The 17,700-nt window shown below is 39.8% G+C and overlaps 1 protein-coding gene across 2 annotated transcripts in view; it reads right to left on the bottom strand.

Moving 5' to 3' along the window:
• Gpatch1 (G-patch domain containing 1) overlaps positions 1 to 17,700 on the bottom strand; it is a 44,778-nt gene that overhangs the window by 17,019 nt on the left and 10,059 nt on the right. For both annotated transcript variants that reach the window (XM_015496927.2, XM_048790975.1), the window contains exons 4-13: positions 16,924 to 17,084; positions 16,001 to 16,098; positions 14,792 to 14,850; positions 13,919 to 14,161; positions 12,876 to 13,023; positions 9,431 to 9,510; positions 4,963 to 5,167; positions 2,190 to 2,483; positions 916 to 1,094; positions 376 to 503 (exon numbers count right to left, since the gene is read on the bottom strand). In XM_015496927.2, coding sequence (XP_015352413.1) covers positions 376 to 503; positions 916 to 1,094; positions 2,190 to 2,483; positions 4,963 to 5,167; positions 9,431 to 9,510; positions 12,876 to 13,023; positions 13,919 to 14,161; positions 14,792 to 14,850; positions 16,001 to 16,098; positions 16,924 to 17,084 — 1,595 coding nt within the window. The remainder of the gene's footprint in view (positions 1 to 375; positions 504 to 915; positions 1,095 to 2,189; positions 2,484 to 4,962; positions 5,168 to 9,430; positions 9,511 to 12,875; positions 13,024 to 13,918; positions 14,162 to 14,791; positions 14,851 to 16,000; positions 16,099 to 16,923; positions 17,085 to 17,700) is intronic.

The raw sequence follows: 17,700 nt of genomic DNA on the forward strand, positions 1-17,700 counted from the left end.
TAAGGCACTGGGTTCGATTCTCAGCACCACATAAAAATAAAATAAAGATACTGTGTCCACCTAAAACTAAAAAATAAATATTAAAAAAAGGAGCATTAAAAAGATAGCAAACAAAGGCATTAAATTTTCATAATTAGACATATTCTTGTTTCAAACCTTCAATATGGAATAAAATTTGCTATCTGAATATCTGGTTTTTGGATTTCTTTTTAGCAAAAAATTAATAGAAGTTAACCAAGTCTGCAAAATTTGCAACTACAAAGATTCACAATTTTATCTAGAGAAAGGGAACTTAAAAGGTATATAAGGAGAAAGTGAGCTTTCATATGAGGGACTGGGTTTTGTACTGATATAAAGACAGGTATATCAACTTACTCTGGATAAGGGTCAGGGACGTTAAACCTCTTACACAGAAGTTTGTCAGGGTGCCACTCAAATGTGTCTCTGGTAAGCTTTCCAAACATCTTCATCTTCACAGCTGACTGTTTATCATTGACGTCATTCTGGAAAAAGACATGATTCAGTTTCATCAAGTGGTCACAAAATTGACCTGACTGCTTTTCCATTTTTCAAGCTTAATTCTCTGGCACTTCCATAAAAAAATAAAATAAAATAAATATTCAAGCAATTGTCTAGAATTACAAAAGAGCCCACGCTATAACATGTTTTGCTTATGTACCTTGGATGCTAAAACATAAAATTGTTTCTTATTCTACTGTGCCCTATGTATTTTGATCTTTTCACTGAGGGATTTAAAATGTTTAGCTGTTGTTTTAATTTTAAAATTTACCAGGGACCTGGGGATGTAGTTTAGTGGTACAGCTCATGTGTAGCAGATTGGAGGAGTAGGATAGGGTAGGATGGACATATAGGATAGCATCAAATTCACCCAGTAGGAACATAATAGAGACAGACCTCTTGGTCCCGAGGGACTTCAACTTGATCTGAATCATCTTCCTCCTTTGCATGAGTGAACCTGGAGGACAAGGTTGAATGGGAAGACACGTACAGCTGGGCTGCCCGAGCAAACTCTTCCCGCTCGCGGCCTCGCTCCCACTCGGTCATACTAGGATCCAGGCAACGTTCCAGAGCATCTATGGTACAGGGAACAAGATACTGCTCACTTCTAGGAAAAAGATGGGGCTTAAAGGAGACCAGGTGGTGGGCATCACTGTATTCCTATGTCGTTCACCACAGGAAACGTGTGTTGAGTGATACTTCTCATGTAATTTTGCTCTTTCCTTTAACATGCTGCTTTTATTGAATCCTGTCTATATAGAACAGAGAAAACCATTTGGAAGGTCAGCACTTGATTGAATCTTGAAAAGCAAGGACCTTGCTTGTCATCACTTCCAAACAGTGATTAAGTTCATCGTAATTATATCCCTATGTCTTGGCAGAAAAGCACTTTCTCTAACGTTTTTCTTTAGTTTTATAAACCAACAGTAGGAGGGGCGAAGGTTCTTAGAAGAGAGTAAAGGCACAGTAAAGAGGGCTGGGGTTGTGGCTCAGCAGTAGAGCACTTGCTTAGCATGTGTGAGGCCCTGGGTTCGATCCTCAACACCACATATAAATAAATAAAATAAAAGTATTGTGTCCACCTACAACTAAAAAATAAATAAAATTTAAAAAGAAAAAGAAAGGCACAGTAAAGAGACTTTATATTTCCCAAAGATCTGTTGTTGAAAAACAACCCCTTGAATTTGTTAAGGACCTGTCACAAGAATCACTCTATATAATAGCGGTCCTCTTTCTCATCCTTTCCATGTTTACTTCATAGATCACTATTTCTCTTCATATAATGGTTTAATAACCAACTACCTCTTCAAGTCAAATTTTAGACTGATTCAGGACTGGACAGTTAGGATCTTCAGGTAAAGCAAGAGATGATGTTTTTTCTTGGTGAGAAAAGCCATACTTATAGAAGTCAAGCATTTATAAACAGTAAATTAATTTAATATTAACCATTGCCAAGACATACTTTGATTTAAACAGCTCTTTCAGATCTGAGATACAGAAAAATATAAGCTAATTGTTCTTACTTCATAAGGTCAAGAGCCAGGGCCTAAAACCTCAGACAAGTGAAAATCCTAGCAGAACAGAATACTTTAAATCTTGGAATAGGATGAGAATAGAGAGAATGCTACCAACCCTGGCTGAGGTGTGAGAGTCACAGGCCTAGTACCCACCTTTCTGACCCTTTTTCATATGTTCTAGGAATTCTTCATATCGTTTTTGTTTTTCTGGATCTTTAGCAAAAGGTTTGAAGTTGCTGGCTCTTGTGGCTGTCCCAGCCCCCAAGGCCATGCGCCAAGAGCAGTGTCTGAGGTCTGATGAGGAGGACTGAAGTCTGCTGTTTGCGGCATTCTGGGCCAGACTCCTGGCCTTGAGTTGAGCTGCTTTCAGATCAGCTGCATGCTTCATTTCTTTGATTCTCTCTCTATCTTTTTGGGACAGGAACTCTAACACTGAAGTATCTGAACCTAAAAAAAAATAGTATTAAGTAAAGATGAAAGGTATCTCAGTATATCTACGTATATTTTCAATATTACGAATTTACATAATTGGAGATGAATATTTTATGTTTAGTGTTTCATCTTTATATATATGATATATGAAACACTAAAACATCTTTTAGTGTTTCATATATCCCCATGAACCTGAGGGCCGTAAAATAATGAGACTCATATTTTACAGGTGACAAAAATGGAGGATAATACTTGGATATTTATGTAAGCATAAGGGCATAGTGGTGCATGCCTATAATCCCAACTACTCAGAAGGTTGAGGCAGGAAGATCATGAGTTCAAGGCACCCCAAAAAACACAATGCAACCCCGTCTGCACTGGGATACAGCACAGTGGTAGAGCACTTGCCTAGTATGACTAAGACCCTGGGTTCTACCCCAGCACCATCAAAAACAAACAACAAATAAAACAAAAGTGTTTAAAGCACAGTCCTGCCGGCATAAGCCCTGGTCCACAGCACAGAGCTATCCACAAGCACTCATTCCTGTCACAAATGCTTATTGGGTGCCGATTCCACATCGGGCACTGACCCAAGGTTGAAGGAACTTTGCAGATGAGATCCCTCCTTTCACTAGTGAGGGAAATGGGCAGGAAAAAAGCCAAAGATGAAAAAGACAAGGTGACATAACTGTGAGTGACTTAAGTGAGTAGGCTGGGAATGGAGAGGGAGATGGGGAAGAGAATTAGCTTAAATGATGGTCAGGGAAGGCCCAGAAGGCCTCTTAAAGAGATAATACTTAAGATACATCTCAAGTAAAATATAAAGCGACAAACTTACACAAATATGAGGAAAGAACAAAGGCAGAGGAAATAGCAAACACAGTCCCAGAGTTGGCATCCTGGCTGGAGAGTTCAAGTGCAGAAATGGGGATCATAAAGCTGATTGCAGGGAAGTTAAAAGAAAATAGTATAATATGTGGCTTGAAAAGTAGGCCAGGGCTGGACATGGTGGCATATACCTGTACTCCCAGCAGCTCAGGAGGTTGAGACACATCTTCAAGACCAACCTCAGCAACTTATTGAGGCCTAAGCCACTTAGTGAGACCTTGTCTCAAAATAAAAATAGAAAGGGCTGGGGATGAAGATAAGTGGTAAATTGCCCCTGGTTAAATCCCCAGTACCTCCACACACAACCCCCCCCCCCAAAAAAAAGGTAGGCCAGGGCAGGGCTGGATTGTACAGGGCCTGTGGGAATACTTAAGTATGAGAGGCCCCAGAGAGTTGTAAGGAACTACTGATGTAATGTGGCTCATCAGTTGCTACTGAGGGGAATGCACCAAAAGCGGGAGGAGGGGAAATAAGAAGACCAAAAAGGAGGTTGCTGGCCACAGCCAGGTGAGAGAAGATAGTGGATAGACCTGGGTGGGAGCAACAGAAATGTAGACAAGTGGACAGAGTCCCCATGATTGCTGGAGGAAGAGTTGAAAGAACTTGCCAGGGAAGGAAGGAAAAGAGAAGAACTAAGAATCAGGACTCTCCCATTCTGTTTTGAGTGGTAGCCACTGGGAAAGTTTGGGGAAGAATGCGGGGGATCTAGACATCCATTTTGGTTGATTATATTTGAGATACCATTAGCTCCCAAATGGCAATGTTGTAGAACATAAGCCCCTGAAAGTCCAAGGCCATCTCATGGTGGGTCTTTTTGCTGCACCCTGCAGAGCATTCTCCATGTTTTCCACACTTCTAGGCACACCATTCCTTTTAGGCTTTCAGAAGACAAGCTGAATAACATCCCTAGCTCCAGGGAGAAAAAGCATACTTTCCCAGGCCATGCCGAAAAGGCACACATGTCCCCAGTCTTAACCACATTCCTAAGGTAAGTATCAAAAGCCTGGAAACAGCTGGGCTTAAGATAAAGGCTGATTTTACAACAGAACCCAAACTGAAAGCAGAAAACAGGTCTTAAACACTTTGCTACCTCTCCACCACTTTTTATTTTGAGACGTGGTCTCACTAAGCTGCTGAGGGTCTTGCTAATTTACTGAAGCTGATCTCAAACTTATAATTCTACTACCTCAGGCTGCTGAGTCACTGGAGCCTGATATAATCCCAGTGATTATAAACATGCGCCACTACACCTGGCCATATGCTGCTGACAATAAGTGACATTAGTCCTATAGTTTGGGAGTACAAAAGCACATAAAGAACTGCAGTGGGAAAACCACAACTTTCCAAGCTGGGTGTGGTGCTACACATCTGCACACTTATAAGCCCAGCCAGTCAGGAGATTTAGGCAAGGCCAACTCAAGCAGTTTAACAAGACTCTGTCTCAAAATAAAAAATAAAAAGGGCTGGGTATTGGTATAAGTTCAAGGCCTTGAGTTCAATTCCCAGCCCTAAAAAAAAAAAAAAGCAAAAACACAATTTTCCATTTTGACTTTGATGAGACAGTTGTTTTAAATGTAATGATTTCAATCTCCTCCATGGCACATACCTTGAATGGGTGTCTCTCCTAGCAACACTGCCCGCTTGGAGGCATTCAGTTGGTGCCTGCTATGTGTCCCTGGGTCTTGTGTTGCTTTTCCAGCTGACTCTGATAACACCTGAAGTAAGTGGGAGTTCCCTGAGGCCGCAGCTACCACAGGTCTGAAATAATGCACCGGTCGATAGTCTTTTGGCAATTCAGGGGGTTGATAAATCTTAACAAAACAAAATAAAACCCAGAAAATAAAGACTAAGATCATGTTAGATTTAACCAAAAAACCCCTTTACCTCTGAGCATCGTTAACCCTACCTCTTTCCAAGTTGACATTCAGCAGGTAGACAGCAGTGGATTGGCCAGGCCATGTGTCCAGACTGAATCCCTGGGGGGGTCACCAGAACCACACTGTTCCAGTGTTCACACATTTTGAATGTCACCTTTGCCCACTTCTACATATAGATACTATGCATGTTTTATATGATGAGAGCAATAAAGATGATAAGAGATAACACAATATAATGGCTCACATGCAAAGCTGGCCCATTGTAAAGCAGAAAACTTAGAAAAGTATGATTTGAGGTTTTGGAAAAAATATCAACTTCAAATTGGTTACTTTTAAATTCAAACTCTTTTTTCTACATTAACAAATTGAAACTTAAAGCCTTTCTTTTTGATCCAAAGCATTTTTAATTCAAAAGCTGACAAAGTGCCAGGCACTGTGGCACACACCTATAATCGGATATAGCTCAGTGGTAGAGCACCCCCAAGATTCAACCACGGTACCAAAAACAAACAAAAAAACTGACTAAAATGAAGCTGAAATATATTTGGGAAATTCGAGTTTTTAATTCTGAAGGCATTAATTGATGGCAAACAGATTAAGTTTTTAAAAAATATTGCTTTCTATTTTGCAGTGCTAGAGATTGAACCCCGGACCCCATGCATCATGCTAGGCGGGTGCTCTACCACTGGGCTACTACACCGCAGAGCAAATCCCCAGCTCAGCATTAGACTTTTTTTTTTTCTTTCTGTTTTTTTTTTTTTTTAATATTTTTTAATTGTTGATAGAACTTTATTTATTTATTTATATGTGGTGCTAAGAATTGAACCCAGTGCCTCACACATACCAGGTAAGTGCACTACCACTGAGCCCCAGACCCAGCTCCATCTATTTTTTTTTTTTAATTAGAGAATTTTAGTTGGACATAGTATTTGGATTCATTTTGACAACATCGTGCGTGTATGGAATTTGACTTACACTTTCCCTCTCCTACTTTTTCCCACTGTTCTCCTTCCTCTACTCTACTGATCTTCCTTTCACATACTTACTTATCTATGTTTGATTGGCGCTTTCTACGAATACACAAAGGGGAATTCCTTGTGGTATATTTATATATACACATAACATGATTTCATTAAATCATTAAATTCATCCGAATTTCCTCCCCTTTCCTGTCCTTCCTACCTCCCTCTCAATCACCTTTTTTTTTTTTTTTAATATTGCCACAGCCCATCTCAATCACCTTCTTCTACTCTACTGATCTTCCTTATTATCTTTATGGTATCCAACACCACCACCCTACCAGCACCCCCATCCCTGGCTTTTTGCACTTATTTTGTTCTAACTTCCACATTCAACCCTTAATTTTCTGGGTCTGGCTTATTTCACTTAGCAGTGTTTTCCATTTCTATCCATTTACCAGCAAATGGTAGTTTTTGGTACCAGGAATTGAGCCCAGAGGTGCTTAACCACTGAACCATAGCCATATCCCCAATTCTTTTTTTTCTTTTTGAGACAGAATCTCACTGAATTGCTTAGGATCCCACTAAATTGTTGAAGCTGGCCTTGATCTTGCAATCCTCCTGCCTCGGCCTCCCAAAACACTGGAATTAGATGCATGCACTACCACACCTAGCTATTTTTTTTGAGAAATGTCTATTTATTTCTTTTGCCCACTTATTAATTGGGTAATTTGTATTTTTGGTGGTTTTGGAGGTTTTGTTGTTATTGTTTTAGTTCTCTATATATTCAGATATTAATGCCCTGTAAGAGGAGTAGCTGGCAAAAATTTCTCTCCCATTCTATAGGCTCTCTCTTCATGTTCTTAATCATTCCCTTTGCTGGTCAGAAGCATTTTAATTTGATTGGCATGCCATTATTGTTTCTTGGTTTTATTTCTTGAGCTTCAGGGGTCTTGTTAAGGAAGTTGGTGCCTATACCAATATATTGGAGTGTTGAGCCTATGTTTTCTTCTAGAAGGTGCAAAATTTCTTGTCTAATTTCTAAGTCTTTGATCCACTTTCATTTAATTTTTGTACAGTGTTGAGAGCCACAGTTTAGTCGGAATGACGCCTGGCATTTTGCTAGAGGGAATGGTTGAAAGGTGACCCTGCTCCAGGATTAGGGCGGCTCTGGGATTAGGGCGGATCCTGCTGGGATTAAGGCGGATCCTGCTGCCTCGGGGGCACCCGCTACTTTGGAGTTCTCCCAGGTTGGGAGAATTGGCTCCCAAAGCCCTGTGGAGGGAGTGTGTTCCCGGGAAAGTGTGTGTAGAGTGCCAATGAGAGTTGGGGAATAAACAGTTGCTGTTTAAACCTACAAGGCTTTGTGGCTGCTCGGTTATTTGGGCCCAGCCAGACTGCGGCAGTACAGGGTGAGAGATGGGAATCTAGTTTCATTCTTCTACACATGGCTACCAGTTTTCCCAGCACCATTTGTTAAAAAGGCTATCTTTTCTCCAACATATATTTTTGGTACCTTTGTCAAATATCAGATGATTGTATCCATGTGGGTTTGTCTCTGTCTTCTATTCTATTCTCTATGTCTCTTTTTTTTTTTTTTCTTAAAGAGAGAGAGAGGTAGAGAGAGAGATTTTTTTTTTTTAATATTTATTTTTTAGTTATTGGCGGGCACAACATCTTTGTATGTGGTGCTGAGGATTGAACCCGGACGGCACGCATGCCAGGCGAGCGCGCTACCGCTTGAGCCACATCCCCAGCCCTTCTCTATGTCTCTATGTCTATTTTGATGCCAATATCATGCTGTTTTTGTTACTACAGCTTGTAGTATAATTTGAGATCATTGTGATGCCTCCTGCATCCCTCTTCTTGCTCAAGATGGTTTTGGCTATTCTGGGTCTCTTATTCTTCCAAATAAATGCAAGGATTTTTTTTTTTTCTAATTCTGTGAAGAATGTCATTGGTATTTTTATGGGAAATGCACTGAATCTGTATAGTGCTTTTGGTCAAATTGCCATTTTGGCAATATTAATTCTGCCTAACCAAGAACATGAGAGGTCTTTCCGTCTTCTAAGATCCTCTTCAATTTCTTTCTTCAGAGTTCTATAATTTTCATTGTAGATATTTTTAACCTCCTTGATTAAATTAAAGCCAAAATATTTTATTTTATTTTTTTTAGGTTATTGTGAATGGGATAGTTTTCATAATTTCTTTCTCAGCAGAATCACTATTGGAAGATAGGAAAGCTATGGATTTATGAATGGTGATATCTTGTATCTTGCTACTTTGCTAAATTCTTTTATCAGTTCTAGAGGTCTTCTGGTCATATTAGATATTTTTAAATAACTGCATTAAATGGTATCCCACTCTTGGTATAATAAACACATATTAACAGATCTTTAGGTCATCTTCTAGATTTGTGGGGGTTTTTTTAATTTTATTTTATTTTATTATTTGTTCTAAGGATTGAACCCACTTGCAAGGTAAGTACTCTACCACGGAGCTACATCCCCAGTACTTTTTTAAATTTTAGTTTAAGACAGATCATGCTAAGTAGCCTAGGCTGGTCTTGAACTTGTGCTCCTCCTGCCTTAGCATCCCATGCAGCTATGATTGTTTGCATCACAATACCCAGCTATTTTCTAGATTTTGGAGCTTCCAGAAAGTAGGAACTGAGTTACCTCTGAATTCTAGCAGGTGAAGCCCTGGCCCCTTTCTGGCTGTGGCGCTCAGTCTCAGGTGCACACTGGACTGGTCTATGAAATTTTCCTCTTTGGATAGGAGTTACTTGAGCCCAGGATTTGATCCGATCCGTATGCACTTATTTAGAACCCAAAGTCTCATGCATGTACATACTCTATTATTGAGTCACATCCAAAAAACAGTCCTGTTTATCCTTAAATGAGTAATTCATTTTAAAATTAGGCTCCCTTTCCATACACGTAAAAACCTTACATTCTCCCTTAATGTTATTTGACATTTCTGGTAATGATAGCAGCTTACATGTGTCCAATATTTTAAAAGATTAGCAACTGGATATTTTGAACACAACATTACTGCTGATTGACCTTTATAAAGCAGAATATGTTTTTCTGGACAACTGTTAGTAACTTAGACTATTATTTTTTTAATCTAAAATTGCTTTATCTTTTCAATGAATATCATAACTCAGATTACTCAGTAACAAATATTTTAAGCACCAAACCAGTAAAGAAATTTTTAAATAAAAAGTTGTTCTTACTTTCTTAGACGATAAAGATTTAGAAGCCAAGGAAAATCCATCCAAAATTTTGCCAATGTATCGAAGATCTTTCTCTGATTCTACAAAAATGATGTCATTGATTAATTCTAGAAGTATAGGCAATTAAATTGACACAAAGACATGAGCTTATCTACAAGAATATAAATCATACATGTCATAGGTGTTATCACTTTAAGGTAGCAGTAAGGAGAAAACCTAATGGCATGGAAAGCCCTCACACCTCTGTTGACACAGTGACTGGTGACCCAGCCTGTACCGCCCTCAGCTGATTAATTGCCCAGACATGAGGATATGACCTCCCAAAACAAAGGGCCTTGGATCCTGAGCCTACAGATAACTCTATGAGGTAAAAACCTCAAGTAAAACTATCAAAGGGACAAATATGGGTAAAAATAGAAATCTTTTTTAAATTTTATTTATTTATATGTGGTGCTGAGAATGGAACCCAGTGCCTCACACATGCTAGGCAAGTGCTCTACCACTGTAAAACCCCAGCCCCCAAAATAAAAATCTTAACTGTGAGAGTCATCTCTAAAACTAGGTGAAAAACCACAGGGAGGCTACCCCAATTTCCTTAGCAACAATCCAAATACAGCACAAAAGGCAACATAATCAGGTCAGTTTGTAATCTACCCCAGCACAATTTAAAAGGTACTTTTGTCTGTTTCACAAATGAAATTCTAACAGGAGATAAAGATCACAAACTGAAGAAACTGAATGACCAATGCCCTCCAGACCCAGAGCAGGGACTGTCAACTAGTCATAGAGACAACCCCATTGACAAAGGCCCTTTGATTCTCAAGGACTCACTGCACAAAGTGATTATGGCAAAAGTGTATTTACACAAACTGCATTTTCTATAGCAAAAAGTCCCTTCTACAGGACAATCTCAAACATTTACCCAAGCTAAGTGTTCAGAAGCAGGCCCAGCCCACAGTGCAGGTGAGCTGAGGTTTGGAGCAGCTAGTAATACGACACCACCATGTAATTAATTATCCTTTCCACAAAATCACTTTGCATTTCAATTTAGTTGAACTTTCCTCTTAGCTTCTAGAAGTTCCTAAAATTCTAGAGGGCAATTTAGGATTAAATTTCACATCCCTGGAATTTTGTATTCTTTTAAAACCCAAATATTTTACTTTCATTGTTTTATTCTTAACAATTTTGAACAAATGTATATAAAGATAAAGCCAAAAGAATATTATGACCTATTGATAGTGGAAAAAAATATGAACAATTTAAAAGTCAATAATGGAGGTTTTTGGGTAAAATGAAGATAGATTTACTTGGTGAAAAACCATACAGTAGAAACTATAGATGTTGTGGCCCTGGGGATTGGAAAGGGTCCAAAGCAGAGACACACAGGGGAAGCTGCAGGGCTCAAAGGAGACACTCTCCAGCCTTCCTGGGGAGGGGTGCTATATAAGAGAAAAGTGAAAGGTTTGACTCAAAAAGTAAATTTAAAGGGCTGAGGATGTGACTCAGTGGTAGACTGCTTGCCTAGTATGTGTGAGGGCCTGGGTTTGATCCCCAGATCCACACACACACAAAAAAGGGCAGATTTAAATATGTATGTTATTATATAGCATTAACTACTATAGAATTTACATATTGATATTATTAATTTAATTACATATATTAATTATTGCTATAATTTATATGATTAACAGTCAATTGGTATTAATATATAGAATAGGATCAATTTCATTTCCCTACCAGTTTCTAGGTATGCTGAATAATTACTATACTACATTTTAAAATAATATAATTAGCATTAATATTAAAAATATTAATATGTTGATAACTATGTAACAAAATATGAATAATTAATGTGCAATTATATATTTAATGTAATTATAATAATATAGTATGATAACATATTAGTGTTAATATGTTATCATCTTTTAAGTTATGAAGATAATTTATGAACTGAGTAGAAAAATCAGAAACTATAAGTAAAAGTAGCCTAATTACCACCCTGAGGTAATGCCTACAAATGTTGGTATATACACCCTTGGCGTCCTGTGTAAAACCATGGGTTCTTTACATGGCAATGACAATAGTGGCTGCTCACACTTACGAAGCCCTTGCTCAGTGCCCAGCCTGTTCTTAGCTCTTTATGTACAGTAGCATCTCCATAATCTAGGTATTTCACAGTCATCCCATCTTCCAGACAAGGATGCTGAAGCAGAGAGGTTAAGACTGCAGCTGATAGATGGGGAGAGCCCAGACTAGAATCCAGGCCGACTCTCCAGAATTTGTTTATAGTCATTGTACCAACTACCTTTAAAAACTGCCTACACTAGTTCTCCTTCTTCTAGAAATATAAAGCATCTTGAGAGCTGATGCTCATATTCATATATTCCCCTGTAATACTTAAATTACTTCATCATGAAAAGTCAGATATTTGAGGGGTGTGTGCGTGTGTTTAAAGTATTGGGTATTAAACCCAGGGCCTCACACATGCTAGGCAAGTATCCAATCACTGAGCTACATCCCCAGCCCTTGAAATATATTTGACAAGAGTTAAAACAAACTTTATCTGACTATAGCTAACATGTCTGAATAGATTGTTTTATCTCAACTCTCACCTCTTGACTTACTTAGATTATTGTTATTACTGTAACCAAGGGAATAATACGTGCTGTGTATTCAGTTTGCTGATCTGTGTGTCAAACACCCAGTTATGCCATCTAATCAACAACCTCCAGAATGGACTTTAACCTCACTTTAAAAAGGAAAATTAGAATTCAAATTTGGGTATGATTGACTCTAAATTACACGCTACTGATACTTAATTCTGCACTATTTACCCTCTTGCACCATTTCTGGAAAGAAAACTGAAATATTAATTTAATCATATGATCTGAATCACCATAAACTCTGACTTGAGATTCACCTTGTGTTGAAAGATGTCCATCTCTGACATCAGTGAGAACCCTTTAAGTGACAGGGGCTCAATCAGGGAAGCAGGCTGGGCACCAAGCTCTTTCCTATTGCAGACTATTGGTATACCTATCATCTGGTCCCACACCTGGCTCTCTGACTTGCCACTTGAGTTGGCTTACTCTGACCACCTGCCCAGTTCCTTGAGCTCCAAGAGCTTCTTCCCCTGACCCACTGCCAGCTCTGACCAGCAAGCATGTGCACCTGTCCATACATTCACTCCATCTCTGATCCCAGACCTCTCCTTCCTACCCAAAGGCCCCAAATTGACTGCCTGTTTTGGCCTTGGCCTTGTCTAAACACTACTTCTTTCTTGCAAGCCACAGTGGGTCTCTCTTCTCCCCTCTATTTCTCATCCTGCATCATTGACCAATAATCCCCTACTCCATGGAGATCGACACTAGTACGGATCTTTCAATCTCTTGTTTCCAAGATCTTCATACTTGTTCCTACCATTGATTATGGGTCATGGAATTACCTTTCTGACTTTTGTACTGCTTGGGTGCTGTCCAGCCATATAGTCCATCTCCAGGCTCCTCATCCTTTAAAACAGTGTCATACTTGGATAGAGTTTCTGTGGCATAGATATCATCGTCTTCTTCTTCTAGGGCACCCACACCAAAAGCCTTCAGAAAACAAGGGTTCAAACTGAGCAGGTTTTAGGGTATATCTGCATCAAAGGATGAACTAACTGCTTTAAGGATGTGCCTGGGCACACTACATTAGCACTTTAGGATCACCAAGAGAGAAGCAAATGGGAGTGCCAGATTCACAGAGCCTCAAGTCTCTTGGAAAACAATGACCAGAAGTAAATGCCACATCACCAGTGTGAAACTGTCCTCCAGCCCCCACAGCAGCCATGGGTCAGGTTCCAGCATGAGAAGAAGAATGGTGAACACATCAAAGCAATGCAGCAGAACAGAAACAGGGCCACTAAGACAAGAAAGGTAGAAATGTTCACCTCCTAATCACTGTGGCCTGGGTCAGTGCTAGTTGTGAGAGACAACCTCCGAAAAGTCCATTTTTGTTAAAAGAATTGGCAGAAAATGCACAAAAAGTAAAGGTAATACTGAAATGATGAAGCAACCATTTCCTAAGTGCATTTTAAGAAAGAAACTATAAATCAATTTAAGAAGATGGGCAATCAGTAAAAGTTCTCAAACTTTCCAAAATTATAAAACAAGTCTCCAAATAAAATTATCTCTGGGTTCCTGATTTAAGGCATGTGGCACTAAGAAAGAGTGTTAAGAGCTAATAAAATTTAGATATAAGCCAAGTGCAGTTAGACTATTGCTAAACTATAGCAGTAAGACTAGTATTCTGCTTGGCCTCACGAGGGTGGGCAAGCTGTCTTCACCTCTAGCAACATACAAGAACATTATTATAGCCAGGAAGGTGTGCATTGCAAATCTTCATGGAAAACATACCCACTTCAAAGTCTTCAGATGTTGAGGCAGATGCAACATGGAAAATAACTCATTTGTCAGTGTTTCCACCTTTAAAAATCACAAACACTTTTACCTGGCCAGAAATTCCCAATTTTCTTCCTTTATTCAGTCCAACATCTCCAAGAACATTGCTGGTCCCCTCAGATCCTCCACTGAAAAGATTAAAATGTTCTCCTGAAGTTCCAAAAAGTGCTTGGTGGGGATCCAGGCCCTTGTAAGCCAGTCCGTGTACATTATCTTTAGGTGTAAAATCCACAGGTGTGATGTCTTTGGGTGCAAAGGTCACATTATCAGGCAAGTAGTCATCATCTTCTTCCTATATCCATGTTTAAAGTGGAAATAATGTGAGTCACTGCATGCCACAAAATAAACCCATGAAATACTATATTAAAATGCAGTGATTAACTCCAAACAGAACAATTGCCAAACTCTCATTTATGCTGATACAAATGACTAAATCATGTCCCTGAGCAGATGACAGTAAGGCAAACAACTCCATTTTAAGAATCTGATCACAGAAGGCCAGGGATATAGCTCAGTTGGTAGAGTGCTTGCTTTGCATAAGGACCTTGGTTTATAGCATCACACACACATACAAAAAGAATCTGAACATGGGGCTGAAGCTGGGGTTCAGTGGCAGTGCACTTGCCTAGCAAGTGTGAGGCACTGGGTTTGATCCTCATTCCTACCTAAAAAATAATAAATAAACAAACAAAATAAAGACACACTGTCCATCTGCAACTACAAAAAAAAATTTTAAAAAAAGAATCTGAACAGACATGGGACATCTATGGTGCTGGTGTGTTGCTGAAAACATTACCTGACATAATCAGGACAATTTTAGAGTATGGGTATTTCATGGTAATGGGATGTGACTTATTTATAAAGTTGTTTCTTGCCCCTAAAATTTCACAGTCATAAAGTAACAGGTTCTACTAAACCATACCTCAGAACCTTCAGAGCTTCCAGGGGGTAATGCACAGCCATAGATTTTTACTCCAGGATCTGTAAGAGATTTCAAAGGCATTAGTCATGAGCAACTTAAAACCCAACTTACTAACACTCTTCCCAGGTACTTGGCTGCACTTTAGGATCAGAGTAGATCACAAGGGGACTATGATCTACACCTGCAGCCAATAGGTACCCTGACAGTAATGCATGTGTTTAGTGAATAACCACTCTGCACCAGCACCAGGGAGAACCAAAGAAAATGGCTGCAACCCTTGGAGAGTTCACTTAATCTAGCTGGGGGTACTGAGGACAGGGGAAAAATTAGAAAATAATGATAAACTGTGACACAGGAAACAGGAACTTCCACACACTGCTGGTGGGAATGTGGACTACTACCATCCTTCAGGAAGCTATTGTGCATTACACATAAAAAGGCTAAATTTTACATGAATATCATGCTGGGCACAGCAGCATGCACCTATAATCTCAGTTACTTAGGAGGCTGAGGCAGGAGGATTGCCTCCTGCCAACCTGGGCAGCCAATCTTGAAATAAAATTAAAAGGGTTGGGGATGGGCTGGGTGTGGTAGTGCATGCCTGTAATCCCAGTAGCTCCAGAAGCTGAGACAAGAGAATCACAAGTTCAAAGTCAGCCTCAGCAACAGTAAGGCACTAAGGAACTCAGTGAGTCCCTGTCTCTAAGTAAAATAAGGCTGGGGATGTGGCTCAGTGGTTGAGTGCCCCTGGGTTCAATCCCCGGTACACCACCCCCCCACACAAAAAAAAAAAAAGAGCCGGGGATGTAGCTCAGTGGTAGAGCACTTATCTCATATGCATGAGACACTGAGTTTGATCCCCAGGACTTCAAAAATAAATAAAATAAAATGAAGAATAAAAAGCAGGCAGGCATGGTGGCACATGCCTGTAATCCCAGGGACTCGGGAGGCTGAGGCAGGACGATCACTAATTCAAAGTCAGCCTCAGCAACTCAGTGAGGCCCTAAGCAACTTAGCAAAATGCTTTCTCAAATAAAAGATAAAAAGGGCTGGGGATGTAGCTCAGTGGCTTAATGGTTAAGCACCACTGTGTTAAATCCCTAGTTTCAAAAACATGTATACCACGCAGCCTCATAATTTTTTTTTTTTTCCACAACATAAAGCCATTAAAAAGCATGCTACAGAATTAAGGACAACCAATACACATACCTGGTTTTTGTCTGCGTGGCCTTCTCTTTACACGAGGACCAATTCCTTGTCCTTCCTTCCAACCCATTTTTCTTAGCAATTCAAAACCAACAGATAATCTAGGATAGCAATCATGGAAAATTAACTTTTTTTTAACATTTGCAACAGTAAAAAATAAGCAACATCTGAATTCTGGCCCAGCTCCCTGTTTTATCAATGCTCCCCCCTGGTTCCCATCAGAATAACACAGCCCTGTTGCTCCAGCTACAGCTGCCTAGGTTTGAGGGGCACGCCTCAAATGGGGAAGTCAATCAGATGTTCTCTCTCCCAGATCCTGGGATGGGCACACAGGAACTCTACATAGTCCTTGTCAAGCAAATGGCCTAGGAAACCATAAATGTCTGTGGCTGCCATATCAGGCCATGTGCCCAGAAGTAGAACAAGGTGTACCGAAAGAGGGGGTAGATGATGCAGACTGGGGAGAGCCCATAAGGCCTATGGGGGAGGTGGGGAAAGGAAAGCTACATCCCAGCTCTTTTTTCTTTTTCTTCCTTGAGACAGGGTCTCCCTAAATTGCCTAGGTGGCCTTCAAACTTGCATTCTTGGGCTGGGGTGGCAGAGTGCCTGCCTAGTACGTGTGAGGCACTGGGTTCGATTCTCAGCACTGCATGTAAATAAATAAATAAAATAAAGGACCATCAACAACTAATAAAAATATTAAAAAAAAAAAAAAACTTGAACTTACAATCTTCCTGCCTCAGTTTCCCATGAAGCTGGGATTATGCACGTGCACCACCACACCTACTTAAAACCTATTTTCACTTAGACATCTAGTCTAAGAAGATTTCTCTTGTTTGTAACTAAACTATACCTAATTAAGATAATCACATATATGCAAAGCACTGATGCCAAGAGCAGAACAGTCAGAATTAAATTCTCCTCACTTTGCTGGCGTTATGAGGTCATCAAGAAGAGTGGCTCCAGGAATAGGGGCTGTAGCTGCTGACAACTGTCTGGCCTTCTCTCGTATTCTATCTTTGGTTTTGGAAGCAAAATCATCTGTGGTAACAATTGCTTTAGGTGCTATCCCAAATTCACTAAGATCCTAAAAAAAAAAAAAAAGAAAAAGAAAGAAACAGAATTACATTATTTGGAAAATGGTTAAATATGATATATCGCATAGCTTTACTTCTTCTTAAAACTACAAAGTTTAGCTCAAGAACAGCAGAGTAGCAGACTTCACACTGACTTTGAATCTCATCCTCACATGATGAAAGGCTAGTAGCCAAGGACAGAGCTCAAAAATGGCTGCTCAGTGGGGCCACAGACACCACTGAGCTGGAAAGACAGGAAGTAGGGGCCAAGGTTTTTTTCAACAATATTTCAAAGGTCGCCAGGCACAGTGGCACACACCTGTAATCCCAGCAACTTGGGAGGCTGAGACGGAGGACTGTGAGTTCAAAGCCAGCCTCAGTAAAAAGGGAGGCACTAGGGCTGGGGATGTGGCTCAAGCGGTAGTGCGCTCGCCTGGCATGCGTGCGGCCCAGGTTCGATCCTCAGCACCACATACAAACAAAGATGTTGTGTCCGCCGAAAACTAAAAAATAAATATTAAAATTCTCTCTCTCTCTCTCTCTCAAATAACAAAAAAGTCAAAAAAAAAAAAAAATTGCAAAAAATGACCCCATGCAACAAAGAGTTAAAAACCAAGAATGAACAAA

Source organism: Marmota marmota, unplaced genomic scaffold (genome assembly GCF_001458135.2).
Source record: "Marmota marmota marmota unplaced genomic scaffold, marMar, whole genome shotgun sequence".
Taxonomy (NCBI): Eukaryota; Metazoa; Chordata; class Mammalia; order Rodentia; family Sciuridae; genus Marmota; species Marmota marmota.